The 18,971-nt window shown below is 36.9% G+C and overlaps 2 protein-coding genes across 2 annotated transcripts; one reads left to right on the top strand and one right to left on the bottom strand.

The window, feature by feature from the left end:
• Positions 1 to 7,945: 7,945 nt before the first annotated feature.
• On the bottom strand, positions 7,946 to 8,650 carry LOC110887901. The gene has a single exon (XM_022135461.1). The coding sequence runs from the start codon at positions 8,648 to 8,650 to the stop codon at positions 7,946 to 7,948; it is 705 nt and encodes a 234-aa protein (XP_021991153.1).
• Positions 8,651 to 18,136: 9,486 nt separating this feature from the next.
• On the top strand, positions 18,137 to 18,769 carry LOC110887900. The gene has a single exon (XM_022135460.1). It carries the CDS (start codon positions 18,137 to 18,139, stop codon positions 18,767 to 18,769), a length of 633 nt encoding a protein of 210 aa, XP_021991152.1.
• The last annotated feature ends 202 nt before the right edge of the window (positions 18,770 to 18,971 follow it).

The following is an 18,971-nucleotide window of genomic DNA, read 5'->3' as shown; positions in this document are numbered from 1 at the left end:
ACTTCTCTTCTACCCATTCCGTTTGGGTGTGTAAGCCACATAATAAAGAGTTTTGCTTGAGGACAAGCAAAGATTCAAGTGTGGAGGTATTTGATGTGTGTAAAATGCAACATATAAATTACATCAAATGGGGCATAAAACTAACCCTTTTTTTAGTACTAATGGTTGAAAAAGTGTGTTTTTCTCTTCCTTTTGAATTTACAGGACCAAATGAGCTTAAACGAGCAAAAGGAACAAATATACATCAAAAACTAACATAAATACAAAGAAAATGAATAAACGTGACATGCCCGACCTCTCGGCAGCATCCCCAAGAGCAAAAACACGAAACAGAAGGCTGACCACGGCCCGTGCCCACTGGACACAGGGGCGTGGTCAGATGTCTGCAGAAAGGACAAAGCTGTGGAAGCTTCTATGCCCACCACGGGGGCGTGCCCAGCTCAGCACGGAGCGTGGTCAACGCTAAGATTCGCAGAATCTTGCAAAATCTTGGTAGTACAGATACGCTTCTGCCCACGGGGCCGTGCCCAGTGAACACGGGCCATATGGAGCCCAATGCTGACAAAAAAAAATTAATGAAGGAAGAGAAAGGGATGGCCACGGGGGCATGTCCGCTGAACACGGGGTCGTGGCCGGGCTTATGTTCAGGCTATAAATAGGGGTGCTTGGTTCACTTCAAAGGCATCCCTTGGCAAACCACATCTCTCCCACTTTGCCACCACTCCACCACCACTACAACACCCACATCCACCAACATCATCCATCATCCACCTTAGAGTGTGTGTAGTAGTCCCGGGGTCCAACATTGATAGTAAGAGTTCTTATCAATCAAAGGCCATGTTTGGCTAAGTCTCTTACATCACTTGGTGAAGACAAGTCTTTAATGTATTACTTTTGATTTTTAATCTTTTCGCACTTTTTATGTGGTTTTGTATTAATGACTTTAATAACTAGTTTCTTGTGTTGAAGGCGAAACTTCTTTATCATTTGTCCGTGGTGTCTTGGCATTACTTTACTGTCTATATAAAGTAAAAGATTTACATCATTCGTATCTCTACGGTCTATATAGAGATATGTTGGCTACCTGGTCGGGGGTTAAGGGAATGGTTTGGTAAGGTTCTTGCCTTGTTCAGTGTATAGATCCTGCAAGGACCTGGGTCAAGCTTACTAGGACCTCATTCAATACCCACTGGTATTGGATGGTGGGGGTGCGAATGGCTTGATCCCATCATATGTAAACTACTATTAATACATTAAACCGGCTACTTGGTATTGTATCCCTGCTGACTCAAACCACTTAGCCGAGGGTAACGTCACCTTCAAAAGATGGGCTTGCGACTTTTCGTATTAATAACTTAATTAATTATCTTCCAATATTCCGACCATTTGGGATTGTATCTTTGCTGACTCAAACCACTGGGTTGAGGGTAACGTCACCTTCAAAAGAGAGGCATACTACTATAACTAAGATAATCTCTTAAAAGTGCAAAAGTGCGGAAATCATCAAAGGATACATTAAAGGCGAGTCGGATCCAAGTAATTCTGCAGAAAGGACAAAGCTGTGGAAGCTTCTATAAAACTTAAGTTAAGTTTTTCAGTAGTGTTGGTATTTAGTCGCAATTTGGACGTGATTTCCAACCATTTTTTACTAGAGTAAAATGCACGGATAGTCCCTGTGGTTTTGTAAAATAACACCTATAGTCCCTAACTTTTGGAAATTACACCAGTGCTCCCTGTGGTTTGACAGTTTGTTACTCGGATAGTCCCTGAAGTGGATGGGTGTTAGTTTTCTCAGTTAAGTAGGTGTGAAATGACCTTAATGCCCTTACTGTATTAAAAAAATATTAAAAAAATTAAAAGATAAATTAACTCAAGTGGCCCCACCCCACCCTCACCCTCACCCTCACCCTCACCCTCACCCTCACCCTCACCCTCACCCTCACCCTCACCCTCACCCTCACCCTCACTGCCTGCAACTCACATATCATATCTCTCATTCTTCAAAAACAATCCATGCTAAATGCAGACAGATAATTACTCAAAGAAAGAAAGAATAAACAAAGTTAATATAATTATGAATATTACTAGTGACTGCAAATATTGGTGGTGTCGGCAGGATCAGAAGCAGCTAGGGCCATCATCGATAATTTCTGCAAATTCCAAGTAATAATACATTGAGTTAGGTATGTGGATATTTATTTCCATAAAAAAATTACAGGAACAGGATCATGATTGAAAATAAAAACACAGATCAAACATCATCTAATGATTGAAATTAAAAGCCCTAAGAAGAAAGAACCTTGATTCAGAAATCGATCGGTGTTTAATTGATTTCCTCTCTCAAATCTCAACATCACTGTAAGTTTAATCTAATCATCTCATCAATTCAAGTAGTTTGTCTTCTTTGTTCGATCACCTCGAATTAAATTCCTCTCCTCAAATCCAGGATCATTCAATCTCCTCTCTTATTTCTCTCAAAAAGTGTAGGGCTCTGATTTTGGGGGTTCTCGGTGATATTAGTCGGCTGTCATGGAACTGATTTGGGGTTATTGGTGGTGGTATATTGGGCTGTCAAGGGAGAAGAATTCGTGTATTGATGAGGGAGTTGGAGGTGGTGAGGGTGGGGATGAGGTGGGGTGGAGCAACTTTATCTTTTAATTTTTTAATACAGTAAGGGCATTAAGGTCATTTCACATCCATTTAACTGAGAAAACTAACACCCATCCACTCTAGGGACTATTCGAGTAACAAACTGTCAAACCACAGAGAGCACTGGTGTAATTTCCAAAAGTTAGAGACTATATGTGTTATTTTACAAAACCACAGGGACTATCCGTGCATTTTACTCTTTTTACTAAGGAAAATTTATCAGAAAATAGAGCTTTTTTCTAGTAGTGTGTTATTCATATTTGTTTCTAACTAGTATTGTAATCGTATAAGTTAAAAGGCAAATGACCGGCCAATTAAGAATGTACAATGTTCACGTTTCATATTGTTGTTACATAGAATAATACATCATAAATACTCTTTTATCTATAAACTAAAAAGTCTATATAATGGACACATCTATACTATATAATAAAAGAAACCAATGGAGGGACACATGTCATTCATTGAAGCCATCTATTTTTTAGTTTTCTCATCTCTATCTCCTACTTAATTAATTAAACTAATTATTATGAATATTATTTAATAAATAGTGTATTAATTAACGTAAAGGACATTAATCAATAGGGATAAAATAATATATAAAGAATGGTGTTGCACAAAATTTGGTGTCGTATCACCAGTTAACAATTTGATGATTTGCTTCGTGATTTTTTAACACCAAAACAACAAATTTGATGTTTTGATGCATACAACACTAATGATTTAATAAAAATTGTCGTACTAACATACAGGTAATACAAGCATAGTTGATTATTAATCATTATTTTTTAAGGGCAAATTTTATTATGAAAAAACAAAAACAGAATACAAAGAAGAGAACGTATAACAACTAATTTCATACCAACTTAGATTTTTAGCTTGTAGAATTTAGATTTTTTATTTATATAATTGTATCTTTTTTTCTTAACATTGTGTTATATTTTATGATTTTTATGTTTTGTAACCGTTCTAGATTCAAAAGATTTTTTAGAATTACTTTATCTTATGTTGGGATCTTGGCTAGGGCCGTCGTTTAGGGTACTCGGTATCATTCACCGAATGCATGCGGGAAGAGGTTTTCACCGAGCGGTTAATTGGTGTCGCCTCCTTTTCGGTGATCAGGTAGTGGGTAAATCGGTGTATAGTCACCGATGCAGGAAGAGGAGGGAAGGAAGAGGGGGGTTTAATGGTGGGTCCCAACCCCTTTCAAACAATCAGAAATGTTTTTTTAAATTTTTTACCATTCTCCAGGTGTTTGAATCACTGCCAGTGATTGAGTGCAAAATGCGGAGTGGAATGGGGACTTAACATGGCATAATATTATTCGCTGGACAATGACTCAAACACCCTAAAGTGTTTGAATCATACCCTCCACCCTTAGGCGGTGTGACATTGGGTCACTCAAATTGAAAGTCACCGTTCAAAAAAAAATCGTTCATGTGCAAGAGCTAATTTACTTGTGGTCTTATCGGTTCTAGAATAGCAGAATTACTTGGCTGTAGTTGTTGTCATCGAACATTTTATAAGACATTAGGCCATCCGTATTCATAAAGCCCCTTTGTGAGCGTTATGCGACACGTGTCGTGACATGTCACACATGGGCTTTTTGGGACGTTATATCACTAGAGCACGTAGTCATAAAGTCCCTACCCATCATTACCTAATTATTAATTTTTAATTTTATTAATTAATTATAAAAACCCTAAATATTTTTTGATTGGTCAAACTTTTGAAAATCCCCTCCATCACGTCGCGAAGGAGATGGCGCTCCCCCTTTTTTTGCCCCATAACGCCCTTCGTCGTGGTGTTCCAGGCGCCATTGGGACTTTATAGACACGCATGACGCTCCAATACACACAATCTTAGTGTAAGAAGTCAATTTCGTTAAGGACTTACACATACATTGTCTTAAAAACTAAAGATAAAGATTAAATAAAATCAAAATGTATTACTTATCATGATCATAAAATTAAAGAATTATAAAAAGAGATACGTAGAAATAAAGGTATACGAGGCTACGAGATGGAATCAACATCTTAAATCTTTATATAACCTCTATATCTTCTTTATCTCTATATATATCTATATTTGTATCTCTATACCTAATAACTAGAGGGAACACATTATATATCTACACAAAATATAGATTATATGTATTTTTTAATACTATGTAATATATTAATATATACAAATATGCAATAACAATTTATTCCATGTTAAATTTTTTAAAAAAAAATACAACATTATTATTTAATATATAAAATTACATTTATTCAACCCATGTAATAAACGAGATTTTTAAATATATATTGTTTTATTATTTGATATATACAATTATATTTATTCAACCCGTGTAATACACGGGGTTCTAACCTAGTTGATAATATATAACATTATTAATTATATCCTATAACAATCTTTTAAAAATCTATCCATGATAATGGTTTATATATCCCATCGACCTCATGCGATAACAACATATGGATATGATGTTTGCCATTAGCAAAGATGTCATAATGTTAGTTTATGTGTACCTAATCCAAGATACTCAATCCTATATCCTATGATATTAGTCCAGATCGCGCGGAACCTCATCAAATAGTGAACCTTTTGGCCATTGTTGAGCTATCTTTCACTCCTCTTTCACAAAGATGTAATGGACTTCGAAATAAAGGCTTGGTGTATACATTTCATCCATCAGGGCCAACAACAAACATGAAAATTATTTGTTTGTGTATTGTCATGGCAAGTGTACGTGTTATCTATATTCTTTTATATAATGTTATTGTTGATGATATTATTATCACGGCATCTATGATTCCTCACATCAGTCTTCGCCACACACTTGTTGAGTGATCTTGGCCCTTTGTATCATTTTAGGACATTATAATGTACCTTTGTTTGCTTCTGCTGGGCCTAGATTTTTTAAATAGTGGACTCACTACTTAGAATCAAAGTCAATACATTGATGATGACGAAGTTGATTGCAAAGATTCTTTAAATAAAAATGTCGAGGAATCAAAAATACCCACGATTGGTGAATTCTCAACTTAATTATTTTTTTAGCTATTGCATTTATTTTTCTCGATGCTAGGCATATGTATTTAGAGAGCTAGAAATGATAAGCAATTTAATTTAATAGTAAAGTGAAGTCATGGGAGGAAATCGTGGAAGAGATAATTGTGAACACGTTTTTATAGCTCAAGCATAGGGCAAATATGTATGCATAATCTAGAATGGTATGTCTCATGTAATTAGTAATTATTTGATGTATTCCTCTCTCTAGCATCTTGATTAGGGGTGTTCTTCGGTTTCTTTGATCGTGTTTATGGTTATTCGGGTTAATCAATTTCAGGTTATCCGGTTTCGGGTTTTTTTAGGTTAGGTTAATCGGTATATGGATTTTTAAATACAAGTTGCAATGCATAATTCACAATTCAACTTAACATGATTATTATTAAGTAAAAACACTCGCAATATGAAATTCGTTCAAACTCATTCATTAAACATATATATCACCTAAAAAGGCATGAAATACAATAAGCACAAAACCAAACCTTATCAACCAATCGTATAACCTAAAAAGAAAATGTTAAATCAATCCGAACCGAATCTTTTTAATCGCTCAAACAACCAACGAAACACCAGAATAAAACATCATGTTCACAATGAAAAAAACATATGGGAGGAATTTTAGACTTTTCTGTTATTTTGTATGTATAAATATAATTGACATGTTTTACGTAATTCAAGTAAACGGGTCAACCCTGATTAACGTTGTTTTAACCCAATTACCGACCCGGATACTATTTTCAGGTTTCCGTTTCCATCTTGTTCGGGTTCGGATTAATCGGGCTCGGGTTAATTTAATTCGGGCTGGTTTTTGGTTTCGCTTAAAAAAACCCTTAATCTTGATAGTTTTTATGAAATGTAGAGTTCAATAAAAAAAGAACTATTTTCAAACACTTTATACGAAGTAAAATCTGTTTTTGACTTTTATTATAAACAAACTCGAAAGACTTGTTTCCACGTTGATTGGCCAATAATTTTTGTTTGTAAAATAAGGCTCAGTCAACATTTTAAAACCCCTAGACTGGAAGGAACTGATGCAATGAATGTTCAATAAATATATAAAATATTAATAGGAATAAATTTGGCTTACAACTTCATCAGTAGAATTCTTGTCGGGTGATCTTGATTTTGGTTTGAATTAAGAAAGGGCGAAGAAAGTTATTTATGTAGTTATGTACGCCAATGAAGCCCAGCTCAGCTGGGTGGAGGTGTGAGGGTTTTACCCTCTGGTCACGGGTTCGATCCCGGGCTAGAGCGGTTTTCCCGCACGGGTGAGCTAAGGGGTCGACTACCAGCCGGTCGAAAGCTGGTGTGGGCTGGACCTTAGGGGGGGCCCGGGGGTCGATCCCGGGGGGCGGAGGTACTTCGTCTAGGTGTGTTCCGCTGAGCCATTCAAAAAAAAAAAAAATGTAGTTATGTACGATCTTTTTCAAATAGTGCCCTCAAGTTTTAAAATTTACCCTTGACCCCTTAAATTTGTCCAATAAAAAAAACCAAAGAATTCCATTAATAGTTTGTTATACTTGAATATCACATGTTCATTTTTGGTATATATATGCATGTTACTTACTCATGTCATATAACTTTTCTCTTTGTATAACCAACAACCACACCAACAAAATTGACTATCTACTTTAACTTTATCACACGATTACAGGGAAGACACATGGAGTTCTATCCTTTTTACGTAACACACACCTTAATATCATATCCTGAAATCTATTCACGCCTCACTTTGTAAAACTTGAATCCGCATGACTTTAGAGATAATAGACAGTTGGTATTTAAATTCTAACGAATATAAAATATAGTTAAATACAAGAAGCTACAACACATAGAAATCAAAGATATTATAAAAAGTGAAAACCAATGTTAATGATTACAAACAAAAGAAAACCAAATACAATAAGCATCCACACTATACAAATCCTAATAATTTATAATATCATTATGGATTTGAAGAGATGAAAAAGTCACCTAAAAGTAAAGTAAAGCAAAACAAAACGGTACACAGGGACAAACCCACGAAAGCGATCTTACCTGTTATTTGCAAAACCCTGAATTGCATGTGCCTTCAATTATCTTCTTCACCCCACCCCCACCCCCACCCACCCACCCCACACATCCTAATCCTAACACCCAATCAGTTAACATTAATAACAACTTTTTTATGATAAATGTTACTCCTATTCTTCTTGACACCAATAACTTGTAACATTATTTATCACTTTTTATTTTTATTCTTACTATTACTACTAAAAAACGACCCGAACCCCAAATTCAAAACCGGGTTCACCCGAATTCCATTCCCGCTCCCGGTTCCATACCCGTAACCACTTTTCCTCAACGGAGGCTTCTGAGAAGCCGAAGCCGGAACCGGTTTCTGAAAACTTCTATTCGGTTTCTGAAACAAAACCTCTTTCGAACACGACGATCGCTTGGAGCTAGTAGAAGAAGATCCAGTTGAATGACTACGAGACAACAACGCAATCGGACATAAACTCCGTGCATATCCATTCCCACAACTACTACTCCTCTTAAACCCCCAAAACGACTTCGTATTGTTATTATTATTATTATGTTGTTTCATATTAACCTCTTCATCTTCTAACTCCAATGACGACGTCACTGCAGGCGATCGTGAATGCTCATGTTTCGGGGGCGGTGGATGCGACAACAACGACGTCGTTTTGGATCTGACTTCTTGTGTTGGTAAGATTTTACCGTTGTAAAAAAGCTCGTCGGCCATGGAAGCGTGAGGAAGGTCGGAGTTTTGTTGAACGCAGAAATTGAAGTCGACGCTTGAGGATGAGAGTGATCGGAGAAGCTGTTCGACTGGAACGGTGTCGTTTTGGGAGAGGTCGTATGAGAAGGAGATTCTGGGGCTTGTTGTTGTCATGGTGGTATCTGAGTAGAGATCTATTGCCATATTAATGTTTTGAAGATGAAGGTTGATTGGAGGATGAAGAAGATAGTAAATTGAGTAGTTTTAAAGGAGAGAAGCCAACCGTCCGTCTGAAAGTTGAAACAACAAACAGTTTTGAGACGTGGGAGAGAACAGTCGGAAGATTTTGTTTATATAAATGGAGATGTCAAAAGCCGGGTTATAATTGTAACGAACAATTATTATTATTGTTGTTATTTGTTACGTTATAAAGTGATTGTTACATACTAAAATATATTAAAAAATTATATGGGTGAATAAAATTCCTCCAAATATACAGATGAACAGTAACATTTTCTCTCTCCTCCACTCACAATCAATTTTTATACTCTTTATATTATAAAAACTTCACACACAGAATTTGATGGAATAGATGTGAATGCTCTTATACTTAGGGGCTGTTTGACAACTTCTGAATGGTTAAGTGCTTAAGCAGTAAGAGGTTTGAACCATTAAGAGCTTGTATAATGCTTAACCATTCAGAGACAGATGTCTGACCAATTCAGATTAGATGCATTAATTATTCAGACTCAATATAATGCTTAACCATTCAGAGTCAACATTCAGAGTCAAATGTCTGAATCATTCAGATATTTGCTCGCGAAACAAACAGTTTGAACCATTAAATGCTGAACAAATAAGATGTTTAAACCATTAAGAGTCTCATTAAGAGGCAAACAAACAGCCTCTTAGGCTATGGTTTCACCTGTGTGTCATAAAGGCATGAGATATCATTCACTTTTTGTTATATAATGGTTTCACAAGTTTTGACCATCTATCAGTTATTAAAATAATATTTTAATCAAATGAATTAAAGAAAAAGACATTGAAAAGATGTAGTCTAATTGGTTGAAAAGGTCTATAAGTCCTTCATCAACGAAGCACCCAATAATCTTTAAATGTGGAGGTCATGGGATAGAGTCTCACTTAATGTAATATTTTTCAGGTGGGTCAGGAGTTTTCTCATAGTGAACCTTCGAGTGATAGGTTTACCCTAAAATGGTGGGTGGGGTTGATCACCAACATTGTCTGTGTTCGCAAGGCGTAAGTGGTCTTTCGGCGATAGGTTTGACTAGGTGGTCGGGCTTGTATAGTATTTATTGTGAAAAATTACCAAATTGTCACTTGACCAATCAACATTACCAAATTGTCACCCTCAAGCCCCCTTGGACGGACTCCTGCACCATGGGAGAAGTCCATTTGTCACTTGAAGAGTCCATGTATGAGGAGCTGACACGTGTCGACATAAAGGTTGGTTGACTCCTCCCATTGCTCGGCGGACTCCTCCCATTTTAGTTGACTCCTCCCATTTTGGTTGACTCTTCCGAAGCGTCATGAAGTCTTCTGAAGCGTCAGTGGACTCTTCCAAAGCGTCAGTGCACTCCTCCCTAAATTAAGCAATACTCATAATTTATTATTTTATTTATCTCAGAAAATCATAAACCAGATATTGTATAATATCTATTATACTGTATAATAGTGAAAACATGCTCAAAAAATCTAATGTAGTATATAATAATAAAAATAAAAAAACATACATTATTAAGAAAACACCAAACTACGACAAAAATAAAAATAAACATACTTACGTATTCAACTTTTTTTTAAAGTTAACGAACTTAAGTTATTAGAAAAAAAATCAAGTTAAATGAAAATTAAACGGGTTAAAGGCTTATATTATTTAAAGTTCCTAAAATTAGTTTACTTTAATGTTTTCAGCAAAATTATATCGATACATCAAGCAAAATACTAAACGCAGCTGTCTACTTAGCTTTTTTTAAAAGATTATTAAAGAAAAAACAAACTAAATGAAAATAAAATAGAGTAAAAATGTATATTAGTAAAAGTATATTATTTAAAGTAGAATAGTAAAATTTAAACATTAAAAAACGGTACGAAAATATTAAAAAAAACATTATAAAAATATTGTAACAATCGTTTATAGTCCATCCATGGGAGGAGTCCGCCGAGCAACGGGAGGAGTCCGCCAAGCAATGGGAGAAGTCAGTCAAAATGGGAGGAGTTCGCCGAGCAATGGGAGGAGTCAGCTAAAATGGGAGGAGTCCGCCGAGCAATGGGAGGAGTCAGCCAAAATGGGACGAGTCAGCCAACCTTTACGTCGGAAGAGTCCATGACGCTTCGGAAGAGTCCATGACGCTTCGGAAGAGTCCATGACGCTTCGGAAGAGTCAATGACGCTTCGAAAGAGTCCACTGACGCTTCGGAAGAGTCACCCAAAATGGGAGGAGTCAGCCAAAATGGGAGGAGTCCGCCGAGCAATAGGAGGAGTCAGCCAACCTTTATGTCAGACACGTGTCAGCTCCTCATACATGGACTCTTTAAGTGACAAATGGACTTCTCCCATGGTGCATGAGTCCGTCCAAGGGGGCTTGAGAGTGACAATTTGGTAATGTTGGTTGGTTAAGTTACATGTTGGTAATTTTCCCTATTTATTGACCGATCAAAAAAAAGTTGGTTGAAAGGACATGGGGCCCACCTTCCTTCTTCATTCACTAATGCCTCAAAGGGCGGTGTTTGATGCCCCATAGCGTGCAAAGGGCGGTGTTTGATACCCCATAGCGTGCTGGATCAACATCACTCATTAGGGACGTGATCTCATTACACATACGAAGTATATAATATATCATGTAAATATAATATTTTAATTGTTCTTGATTATCAAATAAAATGATAAAAATCATGATTGTGACCTAAAAATGCTTAACCATTGAGAGTCAAATGTCTGAACCATTCAGATATTTGCTCGCGAAACAAACAGTCGGAACCATTAAATGCTGAACAAATAAGATGTTTAAACCATTAAGAGTCTCATTAAGAGGCAAACAAACAGCCTCTTAGGCTATGGTTTCACCTGTTTGTCATAAAGGCATGAGATATCATTCACTTTTTGTTATATAATGGTTTCACAAGTTTTGACCATCTATCAGTTATTAAAATAATATTTTAATCAAATGAATAAAGAAAAAGACATTGAAAAGATGTAGTCTAATTGGTTGAAAAGGTCAATAAGTCTTTCATCAACGAAGCACCCAATAATCTTTCAATGTGGAGGTCATAGGATAGAGTCTCACTTAATGCAATATTTTTCAGGTGGGTCAGGAGTTTTCTCATAATGAACCTTCGAGTGATAGATTTACCCTAAAATGGTGGGTGGGCTTGATCACCAACATTGTCTGTGTTCGCAAGGCGTAAGTGGTCTTTCAGTGATAGGTTTTACTAGGTGGTCGGGCTTGTATAGTATTTATTGTGGAAAATTACCAAATTGTCATTTGACCAATCAACATTACCAAATTGTCACTCTCAAGCCCCCTTGGACGGACCCCTGCACCATGGGAGGAGTCCATTTGTCACTTGAAGAGTCCATGTATGAGGAGCTGACACGTGTCCGACATAAAGGTTGGTTGACTCCTCCCATTGCTCGGCGGACTCCTCCCATTTTAGCTGACTCCTCCCATTTTGGTTGACTCTTCCGAAGCGTCATGAAGTCTTCTGAAGCGTTAGTGGACTCTTTCGAAGCGTCAGTGCACTCCTCCCTAAATTAAGCAATACTCATAATTTTATTATTTTATTTATCTCAGAAAATCATAAACCATATATTGTATAATATCTATTATAATGTATAATAATGAAAACCTGCTCAAAAAATCTTAGGGAAATTGGCCTGTAATAATCCTACCTAGACCTTATTGGCCATTAATAATCCCACCTCAGAATATTCCCCCCAACAGTCCCACCTTTCACCTATTTTTCCTACAATGGTCCCCCGTTAAAAAAACTTAACGGAGTTAATCTTTTTTCCAAATTACAAACAGATTTTTTAGGGCTTTTGATTAGAACGACGATACGAGTCCATTGATGTATAACTTGCCTCGAAACGGTGCTCCAAACGATGAAAACGGCGCTTTAATTCGGGTGTTTAAATTTCCAATTAACCAAAATCAAGTCACTCATCGTTTCGAGGCAAGTTTTACACCAATGGACTCGTATCGTCGTTCTAATCAAAAGCCCTAAAAAATCTGTTTGTAATTTGGAAAAAAGCTTAACTCCGTTAAGTTTTTTTAACGTGGGACCATTGTAGGAAAAATAGGTGAAAGGTGGGACTGGTGGGAGAAATATTCTGAGATGGGATTATTAATGGCCAATAAGGTCCAGGTGGGATTATTACAGGCCAATTCCCCAAAATCTAATGTAGTATATAATAATGAAAATAAAAAAAAACATACATTATTAAGAAAATACCAAACTAAGACAAAAATAGAAATAAACATACTGACGTATTCAACTTTTTTTTAAAGTTAACGAACTTAGGTTATTAGAAAAAAAATCAAGTTAAATGAAAATTAAACGGGTTAAAGGCTTATATTATTTAAAGTTCCTAAAATTAGTTTACTTTAAATACAACCATGTTTTCAGCAAAATTATATCGATACATCAAGCAAAATACTAAACGCACCTGTCTACTTAGTTTTTTTTAAGATTATTAAAGAAAGAGTTAATTACTGTTTTTGTTCCTGTGGTTTGTCAAAAATCACTATTTCAGTCCATTAGTTTAAAAATTGCGATTTCAGTCCCTGTGGTTTCACTTTAGTAACCATTTCAATACATGTGGTTTCACTTTCGTAACTATTTCAATCCATTTTTCTGTTAGTACAGGGACTGAAATGGTTACGAGATGGACTGAAATGGTTACGAAAGTGAAACCAAAGGAACTGAAATCGCAATTTTAAACTAATGGATTGAAATTGTGATTTTTGACAAACCACAGGGACGAAAACAGTAATTAACTCTTAAAGAAAAAACAAACTAAATGAAAATAAAATAGAGTAAAAATGTATATTAGTAAAAGTATATTATTTAAAGTAGAATAGTAAAATTTAAACATTAAAAAACGGTACAAAAATATTAAAAAAAAAACATTATAAAAATATTGTAACAATCGTTTATAGTCCATCCATGGGAGGAGTCCGCTGAGCAACGGGAGGAGTTCGCCAAGCAATGGGAGAAGTCAGCCAAAATGGGAGGAGTTCGCCAAGCAATGGGAGGAGTCAGCTAAAATGGGAGGAGTCCGCCGAGCAATGGGAGGAGTCAGCCAAAATGGGACGAGTCAGCCAACCTTTATGTCGGAAGAGTCCATGACGCTTCGGAAGAGTTCATGACGCTTCGGAAGCGTCCATGACGCTTCGGAAGCGTCCATGACGCTTCGGAAGCGTCCATGACGCTTCGGAAGCGTCCATGACGCTTCGGAAGAGTCACCCAAAATGGGAGGAGTCAGCCAAAATGGGAGGAGTCCGCCGAGCAATAGGAGGAGTCAGCCAACCTTTATGTCGGACACGTGTCAGCTCCTCATACATGGACTCTTTAAGTGACAAATGGACTTCTCCCATGGTGCAGGAGTCCGTCCAAGGGGGCTTGAGAGTGACAATTTGATAATGTTGGTTCGTTAAGTTACATGTTGGTAATTTTCCCTATTTATTGACCGGTCAAAAAAAAGTTGGTTGAAAGGACATAAGGCCCACCTTCCTTCTTCATTCACTAATGCCTCAAAGGGCGGTGTTTGATGCCCCATAGCGCGCTGGATCAAGATCACTCATCAAGGACGTGATCTCATTACACATACGAAGTATATAATATATCATGTAAATATAATATTTTAATTGTTCTTGATTATCAAATAAAACGACAAAAATCATGATTGTGACCTAAGAATACATCCAGGTGCAACTAGTCGATGAAGCTAGGAAAATGGAAAATGATTGTTGTGTATTTTGCCATTTGTTGGCAAGCGTCTTTTAAAGAAAAAACAAAAGAAAACTGAGACAAATATATAATTTGAATATTTGAGTGGTGTATTCATAGTATATCTCTTGTTACTTGCACGTCTTTCTAAAGTACAATGATATAAGTTAGAATGGTAAACAGGTGGTATTCTCTTCAGTTTGGGTGAATATAAATGAATTGAACGTTAATCAATTGTTTATGCGCTTGTTTGGCGGAAAATTCGTTTATATTCGTTTATTTAATAAATGAACGAACATGAACACAATTTTTTATTCATTTAATAAAACAAACAAACATGAACACACGTTATATTCGTTCATTTATGTTCATGAACGTTCGTTTATATTCGTTCATTTATGTTCGTTTGTTCGTTTATTAATATTTGTTTATGTTCGTTCAAATATGTTCGTTCAATTTAAATACATTATTAGTTATATTTATATAGCCAATGATCTCTAGATCAAGTGGTGCAGGGCTTGTATTTCTCTTGAGAGATGCATGTTCGACTCCCACTTGGTGCAGAATGAGGCACTGGTGGGCAATGATAGGAGACCCAGGGAACCCTGGGTTGGATCCTTGAGTCAAACGGGTTTTACCGGTAATTTTACTGTCGTGCCTACAGGCGTGTGGGTTACCGGGTTTTCCCCGGAATTGGTGGTGGACTCGGGTTACTCTCGGAGTACTCCGTTTGTCCAGTGGGTGCCCCGAGAGTGCTCGGGATTGAGTTTGTTGGCCGTTCAAAAAATGTTATATTTATATAAATATTAAACATAAAGGGAACTTTCTACTACTTATATACATATAACTAATTGGTAATTGGGCTCTCTGGTAATAAAAATGGGTTTTCCAATTTAATTTATTTTAACTAAGCACTAATTTATGTAAAAAATTACTTTATGCTCTTTTATGTTTACTCAATTTTGTTCATTTGTGTTGTTTATTATTTGTTAAATTATTTCGTTTGTTTATGTTCGTTCTACGCTCGTGCTGTTCGTTTAGGTTTTAAACGAACACGAACATGACCATTTTCTTAATAAACAAACATCAAGAAAAAAATGTGTTCGATTATATGTTCGTGTTTGGTTAAAGTTAAATGAACGAAGATTAACATGGCTCTGTTCATGTTCTTTCAGTTCATTTACAGGCCTAGACTGGTTAGATGGGTATTATTCAATATCATAGTGTTACAAACCCGTAAAAAATTTTGACGCTCTTAGTATTTCTTACGCATGTAATTTATTTCTATAATCGACATTTAATAACAATTATAATAATAATTTTATTGTTTAGTTCTCTTGAATTGATATTGTCTTTTGATGAGAAAGAGGTTTTTACGCATCTAAATTGCTTGCTAAACATAGTTTTGTTCAGTTTGGCCCCCCTGACGCTAGTCTCACACCTAAGTTTGCTCATATTAGATCTCGCTTCAAGGTTTGGAGGGATGAGTTTTTGTCAAAAGAAAAAGAAAGTGAAAATTTGGCGTTAGCGGAGTTGGAGGTTTTGGAGAACGAAATGGAGTCTAGAGATCTCTCGGAAGAAGAGGAATGGATTTTGGCAGAAAACAAAAAAATTGTTAGAGAAGGGGATTATAGAAAGAATTCAGATCTTAAGCAAAGAGCTCGTTCGAAGTGGGCTTTTGAGGGTGACGAGAACTCCATGTTCTTCCACGCAATGGTTAATAGTAGAAAAGCAACAAATTCTATCCACGGCCTCAATGTCAACAGAGTGTGGTGCTCGAAACCGTCGATAATAAAGAAACAAGTCCTTTCATTTTTTCGTGACAAATTTAAAGATTCTTGTTCCATCGGGCTAGTGACGATGTGTAACAACATTAAGAAGATCACGGAAGCGGAAAGTAATCTCTTGATTGATCCTTTCTCTGACCAAGAAATTAAAGATGCCGTTTTTTATTGTGGGGATGATAGGGCTCCAGGTCCGGATGCGATGAATTTTAGATTCATTAAACATTTCTGGGAGTTATTCAAAGATGACTTTGCTAAAGTTTTTGACTGGTTCTATAATTATGGCGACATTACTTTAGGAAGTGGGGCTTCTTTTATTGCCCTCGTTCCCAAGGTAGAAGATCCGGTTTCTCTTAATTCTGGATGGGATGAATTTTAGATTCATTAAACATTTCTGGGAGTTATTCAAAGATGACTTTGCTAAAGTTTTTGACTGGTTCTATAATTATGGCGACATTACTTTAGGAAGTGGGGCTTCTTTTATTGCCCTCGTTCCTAAGGTAGCAGATCCAGTTTCTCTTAATAATTACAGGCTCATCAATCTGGTTGGTGTGATAAGTAAGGTGATTTCAAAAGTTCTTACTAACCGAATGAGGACGGTGTTGGATGGAGTTATCTCGGATTCTCAATCGGCTTTTCTCAGAGGCAGATTTATTCTGGATGGTCCCCTTATTGTCAATGAGCTTATTTCGTGGACTAAAAAGAAGAAATCAAAAGCTTTCATTCTCAAACTTGATTTTGACAAAGCATATGATAATGTTAATTGGAACTTCGTGGTGAACATTCTCCAACAGATGGGATTTCATGACAAGTGGTGCAAATGGATCATGGGTATTCTTAAGTCGGCTAATTCTTCGGTGTTGGTCAATGGATCGCCTACTTTCACTTTCAGATGTGAAAAAGGTATGAGACAAGGGGATCCGCTTTCTCCGTTTCTTTTTCTGGTTGTGATGGAGGCCCTTTCTTGTATGATCGATAACGCGAAGGAGGCGGATATTATTAGAGGAATCAAGACTTCTAATAATGGTCCGACCATCACTCATCTATTATACGAGGACGACGCTATTATGATGGAAGATTGGTTAAGAAATGAAGTGGTGAATGTTGTAAGAATCCTTCGTTGCTTCCACTTAAGCTCGGGTCTAAAAATTAACATCGACAAGTCAAACCTCTATGGTATTGGAGTGGGCTTGGAGGAAGTTGGGGGGATGGCTAGTATTGTGGGTTGCAAACCGGATTGCCCACCTTTCAAGTATCTCGGTCTTAAAGTCGGAGCCAATATGAACCGGGTTTCCAACTGGCAACTGGTTTTTGAACTTTTCCGTGCTCGTCTCTCTAAATGGAAGTCTCATCTTCTTTCTATCAGTGGTAGGGTGGTTTTAATCAAATTGGTCATGGAAAGTTTACCATCATATTACTTCTCGCTCTACAAAGCGCCTAAGAAAGTGATTGCCGACTTAGAATCTATGATAAAAAAATTCCCGTGGGGAGGCTCTTTGGAAGAAAGAAAAATGCACTGGGTTGCTTGGGAAAAGGTCACACGTCATAAGAAAAATGGAGGCTTGGGATTGACCAAATTGCAAGTTGTGAATACGTCTCTTTTAGCAAAATGGGGATGGAGGTATAAGACGGAAAATAGTAACCTTTGGAAAAGTCATTGACTTATTGGCTTTTTGGAAACATTAGTATGGAGTGACTTTTTGGAAAAGTCATTTTCCCCTCACATACAAGCTCATTGCCAAACATCATCTAGAGCTTATAACTTTCAAAAAGCCAATAAGTCAATAAGTTGTTTCAAAAAGCTTAGCCAAACATGCCCGAAGTGCAAGGTGGCTGAGAGAATACAACAACATGGTAGCGAGGTTCTTTATCAATGGTGCTAGAAGTCGGAATTGTCCGCTGCGGGTTTGCAGTCAAACTTCGGTCAGATGATGTCATCATTAACTGGTGTTCAGGTTTCGACTGTTAAGGATCGATGGAAATGGAGCGCCAATTCGGCAGGTTTGTTTTTAGTGAAAACCGTGAAAAGGATGTTGAAAGAGGAAGTTGTGCAGGATAACTCTTTTGTAATAGACTGGTGTAAATGGGTTCCTGCCAAAGTCAACATACACACTTGGAGGATGGAGATGGATAGAGTCCCTACGGCTGAAGCATTAAAGAAAAGAAACGTTGGTATTGGAGATTCTATATGCCCTATGTGTAACTCGGAAGAAGAAACAGTCGAACATGTGTTTAGTGCTTGCTTTATAGCCTCGAATGTTTGGAATGGAATCAGCTCATGGGTTAAAATTCCCAATATTTACGCCTTCTCTCTCAAGGTCCTCCATACTTTCTACAAAGACCTCAATTTGTCGGAGAAGAAGAAGGACGCGATGCAAGGTATTTTAATGATCGTTTGCGGGAGCCTGTGGCGTGCTAGGAACAATGCCAAATTTTCTAATTCTCCTATTAGAATAGATAGTATTCTTAGCGAGATTAAAGCTTTGGGTTTTTTATGGTTTTCTAACAGATCGAAACACAAAGGGTTGGAGTGGAGGGAGTGGACTTCTTTTGTAAATATGTAATCGTGTAGTGCTGTTTTGTTGTCGGCCCGGCTTGGGTCGGCTTTTGTGTTAATGAAATTTACCTTTCAAAAAAAAAACATTGCATTAGGTGGAGAGGGCACCTTACTCAGCCACCCCAAAGTAGTTGCGAGTTCATCCGGGTAGGGCGGGTACACCGCCACAACCTACCTACCTGAGTTTTTGTCACGAGTACAAAAATCGA

The sequence above is a fragment of the Helianthus annuus genome, chromosome 9 (assembly GCF_002127325.2).
Source record: "Helianthus annuus cultivar XRQ/B chromosome 9, HanXRQr2.0-SUNRISE, whole genome shotgun sequence".
Classification (NCBI taxonomy): domain Eukaryota; kingdom Viridiplantae; phylum Streptophyta; class Magnoliopsida; order Asterales; family Asteraceae; genus Helianthus; species Helianthus annuus.
This window is presented reverse-complemented; position numbering and strand designations above follow the sequence as displayed.

Excerpts from the sequence above, each read along its gene's own strand:
- LOC110887901 (XM_022135461.1), bottom strand. The coding sequence starts at position 8,650 with ATGGCAATAGATCTCTACTCAGATACCACCATGACAACAACAAGCCCC.
- LOC110887900 (XM_022135460.1), top strand. The coding sequence starts at position 18,137 with ATGTCATCATTAACTGGTGTTCAGGTTTCGACTGTTAAGGATCGATGG.